This window comes from Hirundo rustica, chromosome 11, assembly GCF_015227805.2.
Source record: "Hirundo rustica isolate bHirRus1 chromosome 11, bHirRus1.pri.v3, whole genome shotgun sequence".
NCBI classification, from domain to species: Eukaryota; Metazoa; Chordata; class Aves; order Passeriformes; family Hirundinidae; genus Hirundo; species Hirundo rustica.
In genome coordinates this window covers 6,713,291-6,736,694 of record NC_053460.1, presented here as the reverse complement: position 1 = coordinate 6,736,694, position 23,404 = coordinate 6,713,291, and the positions used below count along the sequence as shown (strand labels likewise).

The 23,404-nt window shown below is 42.3% G+C and overlaps 1 protein-coding gene across 2 annotated transcripts in view; it reads right to left on the bottom strand.

Annotated features, from left to right (window-relative positions):
- The window catches only part of RANBP10 (RAN binding protein 10), a 66,929-nt gene that overhangs the window by 40,470 nt on the left and 3,055 nt on the right, over positions 1 to 23,404 (bottom strand). For both annotated transcript variants that reach the window (XM_040075120.2, XM_040075121.2), the window contains exon 3: positions 8,624 to 8,676. In XM_040075120.2, the coding sequence (XP_039931054.1) occupies positions 8,624 to 8,676 (53 nt within the window). The remainder of the gene's footprint in view (positions 1 to 8,623; positions 8,677 to 23,404) is intronic.

The window sequence follows — 23,404 nt, the reverse complement described above, 5'->3', positions numbered from 1 at the left end:
GAAGAATTTGTTTTAAACTGAAAAACAAGCAGTGCTGTGATTACAACTTGTGTTGACAGCTAAAGTGCTGTCTCTCAAGTGCCAGTCAGCTCTTATCTATCACTAAGATACCTGGATTTACCACAATCTGTGTTACAGCTGGAGATGCAACCTGTGGCACTGGGGAAGGCCAAACCCCACACCCCGCTGTGCGATGCCATCTCTGCTCTGCTTTCACATGGCACAAAACCAACACAACCTGCTGGATGACAGAGAGATCCATGCAAAGGCAGGAGCTCCAGCATCCCCACATCATACACCTCTGGGAATATGCTGCGTGAGGACAGAGCACAGAACCTATAAGAGGCCAGTCCAGCTCTGAAAGAGATACAGCACAGAAATCAAGGCATGGAAAAGTGCAGGACAGCAATAAGAATCACTTACTCACACTGATGCCTGAGCACTTCATGGCCAGTGGAAAGACTTTTTTCGTTATTTTCCAAGGCCATGATTACTACCTTGAAATGCTGATTGATGGTTTTATTCAACTTTAATGGCAAAGCATTTTCCCAGCTACTCCAGGGTGAGGCACAGCTGCTTGAGAGCTCAGCTGGAGCCTCAGTCTGCTTCTCCAGTCGAACCTGAAGACTGGGTGCCCAAAGCCAGTCTAACTGAACAGACCAAAAGGAGAAAAAATAGAAAAGAAACACAACACTTCCATAAAACCCAACCAAAGGCCTGGCAGCAATTTTTCCGGCTGCAGGCAGGACAATCACCACAATCAATATGAGCAAACACGTGACGTAAAATCAGTTAGAAAGGGAAAAAAACCCAGGAACTTTTACTTTATACAGTCCTAGTTTCCATATACACAGCCATAAATAAAACACAATATTAAACTGAACCTTAATTCAGAAGGTAATTCATCCCAATCCTATGGTTTAGGAGCTGGTTTTGTTACTCTCCAGCTCTGAACACACCCGACAGCATCAGGTCAGGCCTCATTTGGGGACCTGAGCACTCTGGCGTCACCCCCCAGCGCGGATCACCCATGTGTCCAACCCCCCCGTGCCCCCCAGCTCAGGCAGTATCAGCCCCGAGCACAAGGCTCATGCTGCAGAGCACATCCACCCAAGCAAGCTGTGCTCAGCCCTGGGCACGATAAGGGGCAGCACCCCAACCGCGCAGAGCACGGCAGCGCGCGCGGACACAGCTCCTGCCCGAAAGGCCATCCGTGATTCCTGAAAAAATGAACGGGAAAGAAGGAACTTCCAGTTCTTCTCAGCGACAAAGATGGGATGTGAAGGAATGAATGCAGAGCGCGTGCAACAAACCTGTTTGAATATTCAAACTGGAGTTTTCATAGGGGTTCAGGTGCGCTCAGCACGTAAAGTGAAAAACTGATTAAAAAAGAGGAAGCTGACATGGGGTGAGAAGACAACTGAGCAGTTCAGTGGAACTCAGATGGAGCTGACAGGCAGTGGACAAGTCAACCACAAATAACAAAGATTCCCAAAGACACTTCTTTTTTTTTTACTAAAGATCATATAATGTTGTGAACTCTGAAATTTCGAATTTTAAAAATTTTGTGGTTTTAAATTTTAATTTTAAAAGGTGTCCAGCTGATCTGCAGAGAGTAGAAGCAGGAAAAGATGAGAGTGAGTTAAGTAATGCCAGAGGAACTTAGATTCTTCAACATATGAGGCAGCAAGGCAGCCATTAAAATATACACAGAATACATGTACACACAGATTTAGAGTGAAGATGAAAAAAGAAACAATATACGGAGTTGTGTATGCCCAGGATAAACAAAAATTAAGTGCTCCTCAGATTACTTTCCTATGATGGCATTTTACACACAGTGAACACAAGATTGATTCCGTCTGGGAGAAAAAAAAATACCTTAACACTAAAAATATGTGAAAGCTTAAGTTCAAAAGAAATCCTTTTGTTTTATTACAAGAAGCCCAAATTTCTTACTAATTTCTTTAGTATGACCTTAATTTTGACTTAAACTAAAAAAAAAAAAAAAAAAGCTTTTTTGAAAACAGCAGATGGTACAGTACAGTAAGAACAGGTTCAAGAAAGCAGTTTCAACCAGTCTCAGGACACTTCCTCCAACATGAAATTTTTTAATTTACTTTTTTTTTCAGATGGGGCTGGGTTGCCTGCATTGGCCTTGTGTTGTGGACTGAACACTTATTAGTGGCTGGAGTGCACGAACTGTGATTCTGGAGCGCATCTTGCAGTTTAGTTCAGAAGAAACAGGGGTAGGACAACCAAAGACAGGCAGTGGTGACAACCAGGAGATTCACTTACATCAATAAACCCCCTCTCCAAAAATAAGAGACTCATGTAGATAAATCCAAAGGGTTCTGACTTACAAAGGCCAGAAATCTCAAACCTGCTGTAAAATGTACCTTTTTTTGGCTGGGTATGTTTTTTTCCACCACTGTTTTATGCACCACAATAATCTTCACCCACCCATGCGAGCTCTCATATGGTGAAGAATTTTTCTAAAAATCCATTCTGCACAAATGGATTCAATAATTCCAGAGCTGACCCATCACACTGACCCACTTTGCTCTCTTCCACTGTGCTAAAACCTGCCATTTCTAAACATACTGATGACCTCTTAGGAGGTACAAATTACGCTTTCAGGTAAAAACATATTTAAGTCAGCAAAAAGGTCACCCAAGTGAAGTTTCAGGAGAAGTTCTCAGTCTAAATAAAAATTCAGGGAGACACAGCCAGCCAAGTTAGCTTAAGCCCACTGTGCCTGGAATGATGCTCCTTTGTAAAAACGTCTCCATGATCAGTATAACTGTTAATTGGGGGGAAATTTAACAGGTTTTCAACATATGTATCTTTCTATCAAAAAGAACCCCTGACCACTGTTAACCACGTGATTCAGGATAAAGTCTCCCAAAGGAGCTGTTTCAACCTGCATTACCTGTGTGGTGAACCAGGCAAGTGGACAGATGCAAGTTAATAACAACCCCAGCCCCAAGCAGTGCCCCCCACCCATCATTATTAACCCAATTACGTGACCCATTGCACATGCAGCCCCACAAACTGGTTTGATAGGATAAATTAGAGGGTACCAGAGGCATGAGCAATTTTGTGGACAGGAACTGGCACAGCCAGCTGAAGGACTCACTGCATGTGTAACTAACACCTGTCTAAGGCTTTGCTATGACACCCTGTGGAAATCCCACGTGCCTTTTTGGACAACTGTTTTTAAGGCTAGCTCTGAAAGAGCTTTGCAGCAGGACAAACACCGTAAGGTACTATAAGCCAGAGCTTCATCAGCTGCATAAATAAATAAACTTAATAGAAATTACTTCTAAAGACAGAAAATCAAGCAGTGTGTCCAAGTTGCTGCTGCAGCCAAGAGGCTCTGAAAGCAGACTGATTCACTGTTTGTTTGCCACATACTGTTCATGTATTTAATCCCAAACTTCAGGGCTTTTGCTGATTGCTTTAGAAGCCAAAGGCCTTCTTTTCCCAGGTAACCATGTAGCTTCTTCCCCTCCTGTTTCTGTTGAAGCCTTAAGAATTGTGAAAGCTTGGCAAGGATTTTCCTTTGCCCTTGCTTGCAAGATGGGATAAAAGCCACTTCCTGGACTTGCTCTGAATTTTAATGTTTTCTTTTACTACAAAAAGTAAGATACTGGTGCTTGTGATACATCCGGTGATTAAACGTACAGAAAACGTCTACAAGAGTTGTCATAAACCAAGAAAACCTGACAAACAGGGAAGGATGAAGAGCCAGGGATATATGATTTGGAGAGTGATAGATGTTTTCATCTAAAAAGGTACCAAGAGGAAAGAAATTAATTATTTCATGTGGATCACCTCCACATGATCCAAGAATAGGCTCAGACTATGTGGGATATTCAGCTCTGTCATCAGGAAAAGTTTCCAACACAAGGACAGTGTTGGAAGAAGTTGCCAGAAAAATAATGAAAGACTGGTTTAGACACACACCTGTCAGGCAGGACTAATGCATAACTGAATTAGCTTCAAATCAGATGATTTGGTGAGGTCTCAGCTTCTATAATTACTACATTTAGCACTGGCACTGAGCTCTTTAGCACAGGTCCTTTGTTTGTCAGTGGAGTCACAAAGTGACAGAACAAAGCATAAAGCGAAAACTTGCTTAAACACATTTGAAGTAGAAAGCCCATGGCAATCACAGAAAACAAAAGAAAAGGAAAAAAAAAAAAAAAGAAAGAAAAAAAAGAGAAAGAAAAAATAAACCACACCAAAACCAAACTAAAACTGGGTAGTGGAAAATCTGGAAGACTTTAGCAGAACTTCCCACTTGTAACAGATTAACTTAAGAGTTACATGAGGCTGCGAGAGCCTTGTAGAATTGAAGTTTGAAAATACAAATACAGAGCCTCTGCAAAAATCCATCCCCACCTCCGATGAGGAATAGTATCTTCCCATGAGAATTTGACTTGTGCAGGACCAGAAGCTGGACTCAATGATCCTGGTGAATCCCTTCCAACTTGGAACAATCTATGATTTTAGGATACAACACCTACCCAGCCTCCCTAATCTGGTTGCTCCCAGAGGGGAACACACCAGCATGAAAAACCCTTGGGAACATCCCTAAGGAAGAAACAAGTAACTTTTTCCTCTCAAAGAAAGGAACAGGAGGACAGAGTCCTCAACAGTCTTGCTCCCCCTGCTTTCATCTCCTCTGACAGCATCTAAGATAAGGTGAGAAGAAATAAAGTCCTACCTACAAATGCCAACAGAAACCTATCAGCAAGAAAATCCAAAGGGAAGGATCTCTGAACAAAGCTAAAATGGAAAGCCCAGTCCATGTGTTGGTTTATGGAGGATGAAGGATGGCTTTCACACAGGAGAGCATGGGGAATTCTTAATTCCCAGGGCTCATTTCTGTTTTATCTTTATGTCTAGATATATGGGTTCTCACAAGGACCCTTTGCTGAATAAAAGATTCAGGACATCTGGACAAAATGTTTCTGGTCTTGCTGACCTGGCTCACAGCACTACAAACCCAGAAGCCAAACCCCAAAAGGGAGCAGGTCTCTGTACATCAAATTCTCCTGATTTATCTGGCTGCACACTAATTCAAATCTATACAACACTCCTGAGTTTGAAAGCTTTTTCTTTTAACAGAGAGCTTGGAGCAGGCAGATAGTGAATAAGCCAAGCAGTATCTTTTTGTTAGAAAAGCAGGCTGAAAAAAATTACCAGTGTTTCTGAAAACCAAAGAATGGTGAGTGAAAGCTGGCACTCCCTTCAGCACGTACAATGCTGCATAGCAGGGCAAGTCATTTATTAACCAGAGGATGTTTAAAGTCTCTAAAAGTGATTGGTCAGCTCCTATCTGTGCTGTTTAAGAAACTGAACCAGGGTATCCCTAAGGGAGTAGTTTCACAATGTTTTAGGCTGAATTAAGAACTTGCTGCTACCTTAGAGATTCATCCTCCTTTCCTCTCTGCCTGGCTCTCTGTTCCTGCTGGGTTATCCTCAAAGAGCTCAAACAAATGAAATGTTATTTCTCAACAGCATGAAGACTTGAACAAATGCAGAACAACACAGGCAGGGGAGCTGATTTCCAGTGTGCAATCTCATCCATGTACAGGACACTCACCATCTTCCCGTTTTATGAAGGTTTGGTGAAACCTGCAGCAAACCACCAATGCATTTTCAGCAGGGCTCAGAAAAACTTACTGAAGTGAGGGCTAAATAATAGTAATAGTAGTAATAATAATAATAATAAAATAAAATAAATGCAGATATGTTACATGCAGGATGCACAAGTAAGAGTGTTTGCTCCATGAGTCCTGAAGGAACCAGCACACCACAACCCCAACACAGCAGAGGCAGGCAGGTTCCTGCCAAGGTGACAACTGCCAGAGCCCAAGGCTTGCACCAGGGAAGAAGAGTGACTGTGCAAATGGGGTGGGGAGGAGGGAAAGGGTCAGGTTTCTCTCCTTTGATGACACTGAGTTAGATCAGTTCAGCTGCAACATGTAATTTCATCCTCAAATACCAAAATGCTGAGCACATGTGAAAAAAAATTGAATGTGTGGAAAGAAGTGAGCAGACATTTCACTAGAAGCCACTCGCTTAAAGCAGAATGCTTATCAATAAATGTTCTCTAAGTGTCTTAAAAATTTAAAAATCAAGATATGTCAGGGTCACAAAAGTTGGTAGTTAGTAATAATCCCACAATTATTTCAGACCTGCTGACTGAATTTTCAAAGCACAGCACAAAGAAACCCTGAGTCGAAAAAGGACAGGGAACTCTCCAATTAAAAGCAGTCTCTATTCCCAGTGCAGACAGGGATACTTAAGGGAACTCAGCTCATGTGGCTCCAATCACATTTGTAACCCTCAGAGGAAGCTCAGCACCACCCCCACCAGCCCTCAGCTGGGCTGAAGCCAAAATAAATCTGGCAATAAAGCACAAATGCCCTGACTTGGAACTGGATGTGGCCAAAGTGTTTGTCCTTGTGGAGGGAAGAGGAGTTTGAGACAGAACCCAGCAGCAAGATTGTTCTTTGAATTAGGACTCCCAGGGTGCCACCAAGGATCCCCAGTGAAACTGGAACAAGAAAGGGACTAAGTTCGGTTCCTGTACCAGGCTCTGGGCTCTCAATCGCCACTTGTAGTGGTTACACACTTCCCTGGCAGTACACTGAGTGAAAATCAATCTGTTAAAGCAGAAATTACTTAGAAAAGGTCCACGGAAACAAAACTGGCAGGGTTTCAGGTCACAAAAAGTTAAAATTACACTTTGACACAAGGCCAAGCCAAGACTCCAAAGTCTGTCACTTCTTTGTGAGCTCTCACTTAGTCTCTGCTGTGAAGGACCTGATAACAGTTAAACCTAGAAACATGTTTCTCACTTCAGTTACTTGAACAATATACTAAAAAAAAAAAAATTAAAAATCAGACTCATTCTCTCTCTAAAAGCCAGGAAGATAACTACTGAGCTGTAATACAGAGCCATGCAGTTCACCTTACAAAGATAATGGGAGAGTGACCTAACTATGACCACAGAATGACTCCTGGCAGCATCGTCTTCACGTGATCAAACAAACAACAGGTTCATAGGATCAAATTTGTACAATTCATTGCTGAATAAGCACCATCTCAAATCTACTTTAAGCTTTATTTCATTGAGAGAAAAGAATTCCATGTTTATCATATGCACTCTAGAAATGATAGTGGTATACAGGCACTTTGACTCAAACTGGCCACAAATGGTGCCCATGTAACTCCTGGGCTTTTAAAGCCATTTATCAGAAGTGGTTTGGGTAATTTTTAGTCACCAAAAGGAAAAAAAAAAAAAAAAAAAAAAGGAATAAATTACATTGGCTGTTCAATTTCAGGACAGCACAGCTGAGACATTCAGTACACACCACCTCAGGTCAGTATTGAACCATGTATGTACCTGTGTTATAACCCCAGGAGAATCCTGAATTAAGCATAATCCAACCAACTACCTTCAAGGCCAAGTCTACAAGATGTTCCCCCATCTTTCCATCACACATGCTACACAGTCATTTCTTGAACAGAACAGGCTCCATTAATAGCCAAACAACCCCTTTTCCAAGCACTTCGACCCTGGAAAGAAATGATTCATGCTTTGCCTTGTACGTGGCACACAACCCACTTGGATCAGGAGGACTGTGAGGAGAGAAAGTGCAGAGTAGGACTGACCTGTGCGGCTGTCATAACAAATACACTTTGCAGTGAGATGCAAATTCTTGTAAGCACAGGTGTCACTGAAACCATTCTCCCCAAGACAGTTGTCAGATCTTTTTTTTGTTAGGACATTCACAAAACATTCTCCTTTTGAGATACCAAGATCCATAACTAGGGCTGAACACAGATTTCATCTTTAAAACAACTTCACCAGAAGTAACACCCAAGGCCAAAGAAGCCCCCACCACTGACCAGCTGTCACTCCTTCTGGCATCTGAAGAACATTAACTTTCTACCAAATACAAACCCCGGCTGAAAGAATTCCTGGCGTAGAAGTCACTGTGTCAATACATATCTAGAAATTGTTATTTTACTCAATAAGTATCATCAAAGAAGGATTATCAATTATTTATTTCTAAAAAGAAGCCACTTAACCAACTTAGAGGCAAATCCAAAACCACACATTTCAAACAAAGAAGCGACAATATTAACTGGAAACACCACTCTGTCACATTTTTGTAGTCTGCCAGTGGGAAGAAGGAAAGAAGCGAGACAATACACCAGGCCAATTATCGTGTCATTTCCAGATTCTTTCATGGAAATTTGTCAAGTGGAGTATACAAATTAAATGCAAAATGATTTTCCTACTTACTTTTCACACACAAAGAAGAGTTTGCCTGTCTGAAAGCTCATCACCTCTACTCATTAGTTTAGTTTTAAGTTCTATTGCCTGCTAAAATTGTCATGGCTGCATTGACAACACCAGTAACTCAATTTAAGGTAACACTCAACAGACTGAAGCTTCCAGATACAAGACAATTATAGTAATGTAGTATTATTAATAGAAACACGCATTCACTAATTCATATATATAAAGAAAAATCTTTATTTCAAATGAACATTTACCACAGATTGTAAATCAAAACAAACCTTAACAGTGACTTACCAGGAAGCCTGTTCATGTTGACTCCTTGAGCAGAAAGTCCTATTCCCATGTACCTTCAAAAAAACCAAACAAAATATCAGTCAAGCAAAAGAATGGTCACGGCAAGAGATTCCCTGCAACAGAAATACAGCACTAAAATAAACCCAACCCACACACAAATTATTTAAGAATTACAAGATTACTAAACATTTTCCATTACTCATGTATTTTATTGAATCCAAGATAAAATGTCAGTCTCCTTCAGTAACTGACAGCTTTCCAATATATAACTACAGCTACTCTAGCTCATAATTGGTAGGAAAAGGACAACAATCAGCAATTTAATTTCCAATTTGGTATCTGTGAGGTATTTTTACTCATCTATCAGAAAAAAAACCCCCATTTATATAGGTGATTAACAAGACAGTAAAAATACACCTAAATGCAGATACAGTATATGAGAACAGATGTCTCTCTAGTCTGATGCACTGTCTCCAAAAACAGCTGACAGTGGATGCAGAGGACAGAACACACAGTTGTACTTTCCAAGAACACTCTTTCATTGTTCAGCATCTATTTTACACAGTCTCACTTTCTGAATCTTTGTAAGCCCTTTGAAAAGGCAACATCCTACAGCTCCACATTCAGTTCCTGCCCAAACTATTTTTTCTTCGTACTTGCATTTTTAGTACTGGAAGCGAGAGGAAATACATTTCCCTGACAACTTTCTTAAGGATTTTGAAGTCCTGATTCACACCCTACCCCCTAAAGCCCCTCAAGGCTGGTTAATCACAGTCTACTCAGATTTTCTTTTGGAAGCTCATCTCGCCCTCAGTGCTCCTGCTACACTTCCAGTTCTTCGAGAAGCAGGGAATAACCAGAGCCACCAGCATCACACAACACAAGGTGATTATTACAGATAACAGCACAACAATGTTCTCTGTTTTGGTTTCTATTCCTCCCCCTCCTGATCTCTATTATTCCATTTATGTTTTGACTGCAAATGAGAACTGAACTCACTTTTCCATGGAAGTGGGACACAGCTTGTCCCTGCATTCCAAGTGGCAGCTCAGAGACCATTTTTTTAATCAAGTTTGGATTGTTTATTCTGCCCTCAAAAGAATCATTTTGCACCCATCCAGCAGGGACAGTAAGGCAAAACCAGCCTTCATAAAGTCTCTTCTTCCTTACTGTAATACTTATGCACATTCCCATTTTGTGTCTTCTTCCTGTTAATTTGCATTTCTTAATATCATCTGGTAGCACAGCTCAGGTTTTTTTCAATACACTCCCATACTTTTAGGTTACTGAGCATTGAAATTAACTCTTGTTCTTGTTAAGAACAAGAATCCAAGTGGGTTACAGGCAGTGTCCTGCTATTCTCCTACTCCATCAGTTTTCTTCCTGTTGCTTCCTTGGCCACCAGCTCCATGAAACATTAACCAGGTATGAAAATATAATTTCAGAATTTTACCCCAAAGTTATATTTCTTCAAGTTATGTGCATTAAGTCCCCTGAAGAAACTGTTTCCTGTCCTTGACTTCCTCATCTCTGTCACTGTCACATGCAAATGGCAATAACTGATTGGTTTTTGTTTACTCTGAAATTTTAATCCTTAGAGATCTACAAGTTTATCAAATCTTAGCCTATAATTTCTTTACCAGCATTTGGTGGAAAAATACCTTTAAGATTGTTGAGTCCAACTACTGACCAAAACTGCCAAGCTCACCACTAAAGCACGTCCCAAAGTGCCACAGCTGCACTTTTTAAATCCCTCCAGGGATAGTGACTGCACTGCTTCCCTGAACAGCCTCTTCCAGTGCTTGACAAACCTCTGCATGAAGAAATTTTTCCTTATATCCACCCTAAACCTCCCTGGTACAACCTCTGGCCATGTTCTCTTGTCCCATCACTTGTTACCGGGGAGAAGAGACCACCTTTGCAAACATGGCCAACTCTCTTGTACACTCCACGTTTTGGTAGCACGACCTTATGGAATTCAAATTCCTGAAGCCCAGTTTTACAGTGCTTTAAAACAAGTCAATCTCTTCTTTTAAAAACGTGCTCTGTTTCTGAAGGGCACCAGCTCCCAGAGGACCCAGACCCTTCCTTTGCTCAGAAAGAGCAAAGAGGCAGCACGCTCTTGGCTTGCAGTGCACAGAGCAGGATGCTGACCACACTGAGGAAGCAGAACTCCCTGAGCCACACACATACACAAGTCCTGATGTGATGACAGCAGCTAAACCCAGCTCTCTTCCTAGGGGTGAAGGAGATGAGATCACCCAGGAAAGAGTGGTCGCTGATGTACAGCACAGCCCTGAACTCACACACTGCACGTGCTGGGTGACTGCCCAGCACATCCGCCCCGAGCCCTCGGCTCCTGAATCTCGTGGGCACCTCAAGAAAAGCAACAAGGAAGGTTCTGCTCTGATGTAGGGATTGCAAACATGGAAGAGACTTTAGATGAAGCACTACATGATCTCATTCCTCTGGATCCCTTGGGGGAAAAAAACCCACAGACACACATCTCTCCTCTGTAATCAAGACTTTTTAAATGTCACATTCCATAGTCCCTGGCTCAACTATTTCATCCTTTAGAACTCTTGAATGAAGACCAGATAACCCCAGCGATCTGTTCCTGTGTTTCATGGGTTGCTGCATTAACCCTTCAACAGGAACCAGATTATCATTTAAAAACAAAGACTGGCATGTGTTTTGTTGACAAATGACACTGTTGCTGTATTAACTCTTTTACTTCAGAATGATAATCCTTTAAAGCAAAACACTGGCATTTGTGAGCCTCTAAACATTCCTACGTTTTCAGAGTTCTTCATAAAAAGTTCTCCTCTATTACCTCTTGGTTTTAGACACCCCAGCTTGCTTCCCATCCCTGATGTGTTGGGAAGGAAAAATATTCCTTTAAAATTTCAGACCTTTAGCCAGATGTCCCTCAACTCATTTTGGTCCACCTTATTGGTTTTTTTAAGCTTAAAAGTTTGTTCTGTCAATTTTTCTTATTGAATTAAATTTAAACTTTTGGGGTGTGTATCCCTACTGCCTCTCATCCCTGTGTCTAACTTCGTCAACTGTCTGATCCTCCAATAAAATATCTTCTTAAACAGTCTCTGTACTATCTCAAAGTATTGAACCTTCTGATTTTATTAGCTATCCTTAAACAAACTTCTTCAGTTTATAAGGTTTGTTTTCTGGCTTCTTTGTTGTTGGGTTGCGGGGTTTTTAGATGAATACTGAAGTGGCAGGGTCTGGCAGCCTTTTATAGCACTTCTGAAAGGATACCAAGCATGAGTGATTATGGTCAGTGCTGCAGAGCAACTTCTAAACACACCTTTGCTGTAAACATTTTCTGTGCTGCTCAGAGCACGAGTCAGAAGTTGTATCCTCATGAGCTCCCTGACTCATGAGAGCCTCTCCAAACCATCTGTGGCATCTAAAAATTCAGCCTCACAGTGTCATCTGACATATATGCATCTGCAATAAACTGAATTTGGGGATATTTTTACAGCCTTCCAGGCACAATATGGAAGACATTCCCCTGTATCTATCTGCAGGGACTACTCCAGCTCTTCCCTGCCACTTAATCTTAGTGCACTGGCAGATAAGAGTTCTTGTTCAATTTCTGTATTCCTGCTGAGCCTTCTGTGCTACAGAGATTCCCTTACTACATGGTGGGGTTTGCCATGGGTTTTTTTCCAACTACATGCGCAAGCAGCCAGGATCCCAGTCCACAGCTACAAGTGCACTCAGCTCTGTGAGAGCAGTGACAAGTGCCACCTCTGCCAAGTGTTCAAGCCTGAGGGCAGCTGTGATTCAAAGTACCCAATTGCTTCAACTCAAGGTACAAACACCATCCAAGCCTGAAGCAACACCACCAGAGAGCTCACCCTGACACTGGCAGGTCTGAAACACTTAGCAAAGTCCTGTCCAGGAGCAGACCATTCTGCTTCTCTGGCAGGACCATCCCCACCAACTTCAGCAGGTCACATCACCAAGCTCCAGACCTCCCGAATTTGTTGGCCGTGAGAAATTTTGTTCAAAAAGCAGGACGTGCCTCTTGGCATAGGGAACGTTTCTTATGTGCTGATCTGTTTGGCTCAGCTGAAGGTAACACACTGTAGAACTGTGGCCACTTTGTCATGTGGTGGTGTCAGATTCCTTCCTTTCAATATCACACAGCACAACTCCATCCCTCCTTACTGCCTGAGGGTGGCTGGTCTGCTCCTCTGCCTGGACATCTGCTGCTGTTGACATGAACAGAGCTAGAACTGAACGGAGAGGACACCTCTGCACACAGCCTTGGCAGGAGAGGACACCTCTGCACACAGCCTTGGCAGGAGAGGACACCTCTGCACACAGCCTTGGCACAGCCTCCCCGCAGTCCCAGCTGCAGCACTTCCACGGGTGCCCTTTGTCCCCATCCCCTGCTGGGTCTCCGCTCGCTGTTGCACCATAAGGGTGGCAACACCAAGGAAAACATTGGAAATCAGAGGAAATAACCTAATTGTCAAACTCAGATAAAATAGGTCATCACCCACTTTGGCTTATCCTGCTTAACTTCATTACTTTTTATGCAGATTCATGCCCTCTCTTTTGTGTACAGCAGCAAATCTGATGCATATAACCAAAGACAAAACTTATACAATAGTATCTTTCCATTTTCAGACAACATAGCTTTAAATAGAGACTGGAAGCTTGTATTTTTATAAAAAGCAAGGACTACAACTCCACAAATTCTAAATTTAAGATTACACTTTAATCTAGATACACAACACCATGGAAATATGTCGCTAAAAAAAAAGGAACATGACCACAAACCTTCCTGGTTCACAGTTTTTTGCTCTTTAACTTCTGTTCCCATTTAAAGCTCAAGACAAACTTTAAAAATAAGACCATAATGGCTGTAGAACTGTAGACAGAATTTGCAGGCAACATGAAATAAAAACAGGCTCCCTCATCACGCTGAGTTTCAACTCCACAGCCCACAGCTTATATCCAGAACCTCAAATTGTCACAGACTTGACTGCTGGGTTTTGTTTTAGAAAGTGCTACTTTGCCTTTCCCACCTACAATCAATTTATGTAATTACATCCAGAAGTAATGGAAGAAACGAGCTTTAAGATCAATAAAGCCTCAAAGAAAAAAAATCACCCTATTCTCTTGAAAATTGGGAGGGAAAAAATATAATTAATCTTCAACTCCCCCACCCCCAAAAGCACTAGATGCTTTCTGAACTTCTTGGTGCAAAACAGCTTCTCACTTCCTCGATTCCAAATGCTCCAAATCAGTTTTGCGTATGCAACAAATGCAATACTAGTTAAACAGTATTTGTGGGCATCAGCAAGAGCAAACTACTGCCCTGTTTTTTTTTTTTTTAATGAATCAATTATGATATTCAATGTCATTCAACATATATCTCTATGGCCTGCCTGCCTGTATCACCCCTGGTTTTGGACCATAATGGTGTGGACAGACTCTCTGTGGGGTATCCCTTAACTGGATTCCTTTCTGAAAGATTCTGAGAGCCTCTTAAAAAAAAAGGATGCACAGGAATGTCAGCACCCAGTCTCAAACGGAGAAAAACATAATTATGGGGGTAATAATACATTTATATCCATTATCCATCATAGGTAAGATGCAAAGCTAAGCAGAAGTGACCTCCTAAAACCACCTTCTCAGCAGTGAACACTGAATACTTGGAACTGCCCCCCACACCTAATTTGAAAATGCTGCATCAGTAGATCAATTCCAAATAGAGCAGACTGACAAAAATAAACACAGACACATGCTGGTGATTCAGTCAGAACAGTCTTGTTTCCACTCACCAGCAGCCTCGGCAGTTACCATAGCACCAAATTTTTCCAGACTCCTACTTCACCTCAGCCCTGCCCAGTACTGGTTGCTTCAGAAAATGTGACTGGATCAGCCACAACATCAGCTCTGCCTGTTTCATCCACACCCTGGCTCTCCCTGGCTGCAGAAGGATGAAGGACCTCTGGAAAAAGCTCTCATGTCAAAGGATGCTGGCTCCAGGCACAACCAGCAGTATTCCCAGGATTCTTCCCTCTAGGTCTTACAGCACCATGACTGTGCTAAGATTAAGCTCAAAGAAAGCACAAAGCTCTTTGGGTCCCTTCCCAGTTCCTAAGTACTTCAGCAGTAAACACCAACATGTAGCTGCTCCAGCACAGTGACATCGAAACAAGACAGCATTCACTTCTGGCTCCTAAGAAAACTTGGGTGGTGAACTCTGCAGTGCAGATGTTTTCAAAGCTGCATTTTAAATCTGTATATTTAAAAAAAAAAAAAATGGATTTTTGTTGTTGTTGTTTCTGTCAATAAAAGACTTTCCCTTGGAAAAGAGATGGAAAACCGAAATCATGACTGCACTTCTGAATTGAAATTTAACTCTTAAAGATATAAAAGATCTCAAATGCACTGTCTCAGTCAGGAAGAATTATATATTGTCACTAGGCAGAAATCATCTGAAAGACAATGAGAAAAGCTATTTCACAGGAGTGACAACATTTGACTGACCTAAACTGAAACAAAGAGTTCTCTTAATGAGGCTGTTCTAAGCATTAGAGTCACAGAAGTAGAGAGACACTGACGGCTGTGTTTAGTTTGTCCCAGAAGGGGAATCCACACATATGAGGAGCAATTCTTTGAGTCAAAGATGTTTCTCCAGAACAAACATGATACTCAGAGAACCTGCCAAAAAGTCAACATAAGAAAAGTTTTTTGTGTAGTCTAAAGCTACTTTGTATGAGCAAACCCACAAAAATCCTTGTGAACCCAGCAGAAAAACTTCAGAACAGACCTGCCCTTTGACTGACGCTGAAATTCCAGGATTTGCATCTATTTGGCTTTTCCAGTGCAGGACTGAAGAACTCACTGAGAAGAACAGAGCAGAACACAGCAGCAGAACTCACGTAGACCTGCACTACACTCTTCAGTTTCAAGAATCCCAGGAGCAAAGAACATCCCCATGGAAAGCACCCAGCACTTGGGAAGCACTGCTATGTGCAAAATAAAGGCAGGGCAGAAGGAGGGAAAAAGCAAATAGCCCACAGTCCTCACTGGGACAAGCAGAATATTAAAAAAAAAAAAAACCCAAAAAAACCAACCTAAAAAACTGCAAGACTTTCTCCAATAAAAGACTGGACTGAGTATTCATCTCTAACACTAGCTGACAATTAGCAAGGCAGATTTATTAAGGCTCTGCCAGGAGAATAAAGACAGTATAAACAATAAATAATAAATAGAGGTCTCCCCTGTATTTATTGTTTAAGCTGTTGAAAGGTACCAAGTCAGGATGGCGAAACAATCCCTGCCACTCTTTTTTCAAGGGGCTGAGAGGTTCACCTAGATGGCAGAAAAAATTCAACCCACCTGAAAGCTGGGAAAACAAAGGGGAGAGAAATACATTGGTTTAGCATTGGCTGGGTAATGGGCACGAGCCCAGAACTCTTCCTTCCTGTGCCAGTCCCACCCTGGCACAGTATAGAAGGATGGAACGAGACTGCCAGAGATGCCAACAGGCCAAACATGAAAGAGTTAAGACCAGAGAGGTTAAATAATTTGTTTTGAAGGCCACGATTTCCAGTAAAGCAGTCATTCCCCGCTCAGCTGTGAACCAACATTAACATGACACGCGGCAGAAATTCCTGGGATTGGCATTTTATTACATGGCTCTGCCAAAGCCAAGCAATCCCACTGAGCCACGAGTTAAACAAGAGATGTTCCACTCTTCCAGTGGTTTGTGATTCAAAAGCTTCCTGTATCCTGCAGTTTTTTCTAATAACCACGCTCATGTGGTAGGAATCCTGTCCTCCCAGCTATCGTGCACCCCGCTCTTTCAACATGCACAGTCAAATCTGAAATAAATAAACCAAATTAATAAGTTAGAGGGGAAAATACACCACACTGGTGGCATTTCAGAGACTTTCACAGTCTCTTGTGCAAAGCTCTGAACTATCACTCTTGTCTGAGGTGGGTCCTGACTTCATGCCAGGTTTAAAGAGTGGCTAGAAATGATAACCCTTATCAACTCACCACTTGAAACCACAGCCCCAGCTGTGGTGGGGGAAGGGGAACATTGTTTTAAAGCAGTGAAAAAACAAGTTACATCTGTTTAAAAAAATTACCTAAGGCATGTAAAACACTGGATTCCAACAGTCTCCGATTCTTCAGTCTAACAACAAATATTTTGGAACTACTTCATAATGGAATATAATCTCTAGAGTCGAAGTGGTTCTGGTTTTATTTGTGCATATTGTGCTGTTCTGTGATGGTGCTTCAGAAACAGCACTGATGGGCTCCAGGAAGAATCTCAATTCCCCAAGAAGAGGTCAGAAAAGAGAAATAATGCAAGGCTGAAAAGAAGGGGATAAAGGGAAGAAAATAAAAATTTTAATAGCTCATTAAAAACAACCACAAGTATCCTGAGGCAAGGAGGAGTCCATTGTACATCAGCCCTTACAAAGGCAGAGAATCCTTAAAAGCTGGAGATCGTGGAAGGGAAGGTGAGTGAGCAGGACAAAACTGGGAGGCAGCAATCTGGTAACATAACACATCTTCTCAGGGTGGTTATGAGTAATTAGTGACAAAATGACAGAGGAAGAATGAAAAGCTATTTTTGACAGACCAAGGTATCATATTCCCAGCTCCCTTCCAATTTTAGGATCACGTTCAACTGGTATCTGCCAGCTGTAAGGAGGGCCAAACCCATTCCTTGTCTGTGCTACCTTCAGGAAAGGAAGACTGATGATGCAGATTAACAATGTTTGTAGGAACACTGAAAGATGGAAAATACAAAGACAAAGACTTGAACTGAGCACCGTTTAAGAAAGAAAAGGCACAATACAAGCACCAGCAGGATAAAATCACCAGTAAAATCTGTCAGGAATAACCAGTTTCTCCATCTGCTACCCCAAGCACCACCACATCCAACAGAACCCCAAACCCTGTGCTCAAATGCAAATTTGAAGCAAAGTTATCCCACCAATTTATTTTTTTTTTCCACTCTTGGCAGCTGACTTGCTCTCCAAGTCAGCTGATATCCAACAAAGTTCACACACAAACCATCTCAGTGGCAAATGGTGCCTAAAGTCTGGGAACAGCACAAAGCATTACTGATACTCATTCTCTGATTATTTATTCTGGTTACACCCAACTGAATAAGTAGGATTTTTGTTCAGGTTATCCTGCTGATTAACAAACCTCACTTTCAAATGCACTGCTCAAAGTCTCTGAAAACATATCAGGGAAGTTAAACAGGTTTCCATGACTGAAGGGACTTAAGAGTGTTTGACTGCCAGTCTAAGTAACAGAACTTTTTTTTCTGCCATGAACAAAGCCTAGGAAACAGTAAAAAAAGATGCTAAGAGTTACCACAAATGTCTAACACAAAGGCATCCAAAAGAGGGCAAGTTATTTAAAGATTGTTTCATTCTGGTGGCTAATCTTGCATTTTAGTTCATCATAACAGATTCAAAATGCACTTTGAGCCTCTGTTTTTTCCTCTGAAAAACAGGAGGAACAATATAAATGCAATGCCCAAGTCAGAAGCAAACACTCCACCACCTTAAGCTGTCTCTTAAGGGGTATTCTCACATCCATATGGGCTAATTTCCTCTGGTTTAGGCTTGGATGGTAACAACTCTTACAAAAGGAGGATTTATCTGCTAATAATTAATGAAATTACAGAAAGAAATAGCTGCAATATTTACACAAGATCTGGAGGGGGGGTTAATTACATGGAAAATATCTCAGAGAAAAAGTAACACCTGAATTTTGAGAGATGTACTGGCAAAATAAGAACACTTTCTCTTTAACCAGCAGCAGAGTCAGAGCTGGGGCAAGCGCTGGGAAGGCACCACACACTGAACTCACAGATCTTTACACACTGACATCTCCACAACAAGGGACAAAGGCTTCATGTGGACCAGAGCATCAGTACAAAGAACTTGTAAACAAGCAGGCAGATTGTAGCGTGGAAACAGAGACCCAGTCTTATATCACAGGTACAACGTAAATCCCATTGCTAGAAAAGGAGTTTAAAAAATGAACCTGGCCACAGAGTCGATACAACACGATTAACACAATTCAGCTTCAGTGGAGAGCTGAAGAAAAAGAGCCAAAGCTTCACACTGCATGATAAATTCTTCAGCAGTTCATCATTTCAAGGCTTCTCGAGTGAAGGAAAAAGGTTTTCCCTATATAAAAGTTCTCCAGCTTACAAATTTTAATAATTAAACAGAATTCCTTAGATCTGCAAGCTTAGAATATGTAAATAATTAGTTCCCATTATTCTGTGATTTAACTGCAAACATATTCTGAAGAACTGAGCAGAGTAATGTTTTACATATATTCTAAAGATGTTGATTTTGCTTGGCTTGTTTTTGTCACATTCTTACCCTTTCTCTAACAGATACTCAGAAATAGCAGAGGGAGGGACAAATTAACCAAACAAAAATAACCCCTTCCTGAAATTTTTCTTTACTTTACAAAATTTCTTAAGAAGCTAACAAAAACCCCCAATAACAACAGAAATAATTATCACAGTCTGAAATCCAGGAAATCTCAGACCTCAGAAACACCTAAACCCACACATCACAAGTGGAAAAGTCACATATCAGCATGACTGCTTCCACTCCATTGCCTTATTTCACAAATTATTTTAATGATAAATTGATACTCGACTATCACAATGGATGGCCCATGATACTGCTATAAAACATTCAGTTTAAATTTCCACTTCACTGACAAAAAAAGAAAGGAATTTAAAAAGCTATCAACTGCAAATCAGCTATTCCAACCTCATAACTCCTTTGCACTGAAAATTACGCTGCTCTCAATATTACTCCCTTTTGGAAAAGTGTAGCAGGACAATGACAAAGAAATAACTTGTATGAGGTGTCACCAACTGACATGAAACCTCTGCAGAAAATGAGTCTCCACACCAGGGAGCACCAAGGCACGGTTGGTAGCTGAGCAGGAAGGACTTGCTTGGGCAATCTGCAAATAGGAACAAGGCAGGAATTGTTTATGGAATCTACTTGGGGGCTTTATTTATGTGTTGGGTTGTTTAAGTGAGTGTCTGCAGAGCAGCATAAATTCAAACAAGCAGACCTACCTGCAATCAGAACCACCCCCTCTCTGTGCTGCTTTTGGATTCCTGGAAAGCAGGATGGAAAAAAAATAAAAAGGGGGCGGAGGAAATCAATTATTTACAGGATTGCCAGTGACAAATCAGGGATCACCCAAGAAATCCTCAGTTCCTACAGAATACCCCTACCCTTCCCTACAGCCACATCCAGACAGGCAGGGCACTCCAAGGTGTCTGAGCATAAGCAGCCAATGCTGTCAGAGCTCTCCACGGACAGGCCTCTGGCAGCATCTGGAACCCATTAGAGAACACGAGCAAAAGGCTTTTCACAGAGTCATCACACTCACCATACGCTGAGGAGAAATGGAAAGTTGGCAAGGAGAAACATAAGCAAGGAGAAGGGGCAGATGATTTGTTACTAATGTACAGACTGCAACCAACCAACACATCTGACCTTTATTTTTCTTTTTCAGTCAGAGAGAAACTAAGCTATTTTTAAGTCTGGCTTATGGTGCACTTGTGTATGAAAGTTAAAGGAGGATTTTAAATAAGCTGTGGTATGGACTAAGCTCGATTAGCTCTTCAGCCACTCTCCTCAAAGAACTCTTTTCTCCCTCTCCCAGAAAATTGTCCTCAACCTAAGCTAGTGCTGACCAACACCTCTGGACAACAGGCTGCCCAGCTCAAAGCAACTGTGGAATGGTGCTGGAAGAAGGATACCACCATTCCCTGTGGCTCATGTCTTTCCAGATTCCTCCTCCTGCCTTTCTAGGTCTCCACCTAACGCAGAAGTCACTGTTTCAAGAACTGATCCAGCAAAAAGACTGTGAGCACCAATCGTGCTCACAACACAGTCACTAGTGGTGGCACACAAAAACACATCATGGCAAAAAGAAAGACCATGCTGAGATGCTTCTTGGGATGGCTCAAACTCCTCATGAAAGCACTGGGCTGCCCTGGTATAGAGGCCTGGGCCCCTGGCACCTCCTCTGCCCACAGAACACTCTTGTGCTTGCACAGTCACCATGGGCAGGCAGTGGCTCTGTCCCCAGCAGAGGTCAGGATGCCAGCACACCAAAGTATCTGTGAGCAAGCAGCAGTCCAAGACAAAGCACTCCCAGAAAAGACAACAACGGCAATCCACAGGCTGCTGGGCTGTCTGTTCCAGCAGCAGCTCAGAAATGGAGAGGAGGCAGCAGGACAGGTGACTTTTGCCAGAATGCAGAACCCATGCATCATCAGGGTTGGCCTCTGGAATGTCCTCCCCAGCCACACTCCATCAAAACCCAGTACGTGGCTGAGGGAGGTAAAACCAGTCAAGAAACCCAACTGGTGGTCAGGAACAGCATTGTCACCTACAGACAGCTCACCTTGCCCCAGCATAAAGAGGACAACAAGCGTGACTTGTCCTTCTGAGTCACAACAGCCTCTAAGTTGTGGGTTGGCTGCCCTACCCTGATGAGTCTCTCCCTGTTCCTGTTTACCAAGCAGAGATCAGAGTGGGGAAACAGAGGCTGTGAGATGTGCTGACAAATCACCACCAGAAAGATCCACTGACTGGAGGGAGAGAGGACAAGAGTTCAGTGCTTCAAATGCAGCTAAGGTTGAGCTGTTACGAACAGCACTGGGATAAAAGCCTGAGTTATTTGTGGCAGCTCAGGAACAGAGGAGTCACAGGCATTTCTGCCAGTCTGCTCATCTGGGGAATGCTGGAAGCAAGCCACCCACAGATTCACGGAGAGGTTTGGACAGGAAGGGACCTTGGGACATTCCTTCTTCATCCTTCTGCCCAAAGCATAAGTAACTCTGAAACGTCATCACTCAGCAGACTGAGGGCTCCCCCAGGCAAATTTGATGAGGGAGATGCCAGTGCCTCTCCAGGCATCCTGTTTGGGTGCACAACCATTTTCACAAAGGAAAATTCTTTCTTATGTCCAGCTGGCATTTCCCTTGCCGCAACTTGTGACCCATTGCCTCTTGTCCTTTTGTTCCAGTTGACAACACTCATAAGACAAGCACACAATGGCTCAGGAATTAACCACCAGCAAGTCTTAAAACAAAGCTGTTCAACAACTCTTTGAATGGAACTGAGGGCTGCTGCAATCCTACCCTTTTGTCTCCCAGCTCAGGCTATCCCTTTATTGACTGGCCTTCAATTAATAAAGGGAACCCTGAAAAGTAGCTCTCAATTTAAAGAGAGAAAAAAAAAAAAAAAAAAAAAAAGGAGCAATTTCTGAGAGTGACATCAATAGATGAAATCATCATCCATTATTTTCTGGCCAGCTTTCCACTGAACCAGCTCACCATAGCACAGGGTAGCAGTCTGTGGGCATGAAGGAAGGAGCAGAAACACACAGCAAATGCAGGGCGGAATCCCACAGCCCTGACACGGATCATCCTGAAGTGCTGTGGAACCACTCCCTGTGTGCTCAGCACAGACAAGGAGGCGACAAGAGGCCTGTGACTACAGACTGCAAACTAAGTTCTCCTCTGCTCTCCGAGGATAAGAACGATCTCCCCCCTCAAGAAGTAGCAATAGATCAGACTGACAGATCTGATTTGTTCTATGTTACCAAGAAACCTTGTCAAGGCAATTTTTCACTGGTATCCTCCCCTCTCCCAGAAAAAAACCCCCAAAACTGCACAAAAAACAAACCCAGTAAATAAACATGACCTCTTATCAATTAAGAGTAAATCCACCATGATAAAAAATAGCCACCATTCAACTAAAAAGGAGTTTGAATCACGCTTGTCCCTCTCAGAGGACTGTGGTTTTATCTCATGAGCAGTGGAAGATACAAAGCTAAGAAAAGTTCATCTATCTTAAAAGTTTCTTACACACACCAAATGGACTTTTTGGATGCTGTACTTGCTTTGAAATAGCCACCAATAAATGATTTTAAAATGCTGAGGCAAAAAAGTCCAGTGATGGCACAGTTTTCATGAACCATTTTGTTTGTTTCTTTAGCAAAAGCACCTTTCTGGGGCAGGTGCATTAAAGCACAGGGGAGACAAGGCACTGTAAAAGAGGACATTTTTCTACCAGCTGTGGCAGGGCAAAGCAACTTGTGTCTGTGCTGCTGCAGTCCCTCCCTCTTCCCCTGTGCTGGCTCTGGGGTGAGCACAGGAATTCTCAGCCTGGAAAACAGGGGGAGGCAAGGATGTGTGCTTTGACTGCTAGGATATGATGTGGTGGGAGAAAACAGGAGAAAACCAGAACATACTGGTTTTAAATCCCTTAGTCCAATGAAAAACAGGGAAGAAGTTAAAAAGGTGCTTCTGACACCTGAGTCATCTCCATAGCTCAGGTTTCTCTCCCACAGTGACATCACCAATCCAAAATGCACTGCCTGATGCCAATTCAAGAAGCCTCTTATCAGAGCATGTCACACACAGGCAAAATCCCCTGGCAGGCTGCAAAAAGACATCCTGTGAGCTTTGGGGTTCTTACTTCTCCATTAGGAGACACTGGGAGCTTCTACCCCATTTCTTATCTGAAACCTTAGATTCTGCTGTTTATTAGCAAGTGTCAGTATCCAACCAGAGTGCAGAGCCCTAAACTAACAGTGCTGAGCAACAGAAAGACAACAGCTTTGAGCAAAATCAGACTCCTCAACACTTCCTGAAATTCACTTCACCAAAGCCTTTCTTGAGAAGTCTTGTTTCGAAATCAAATC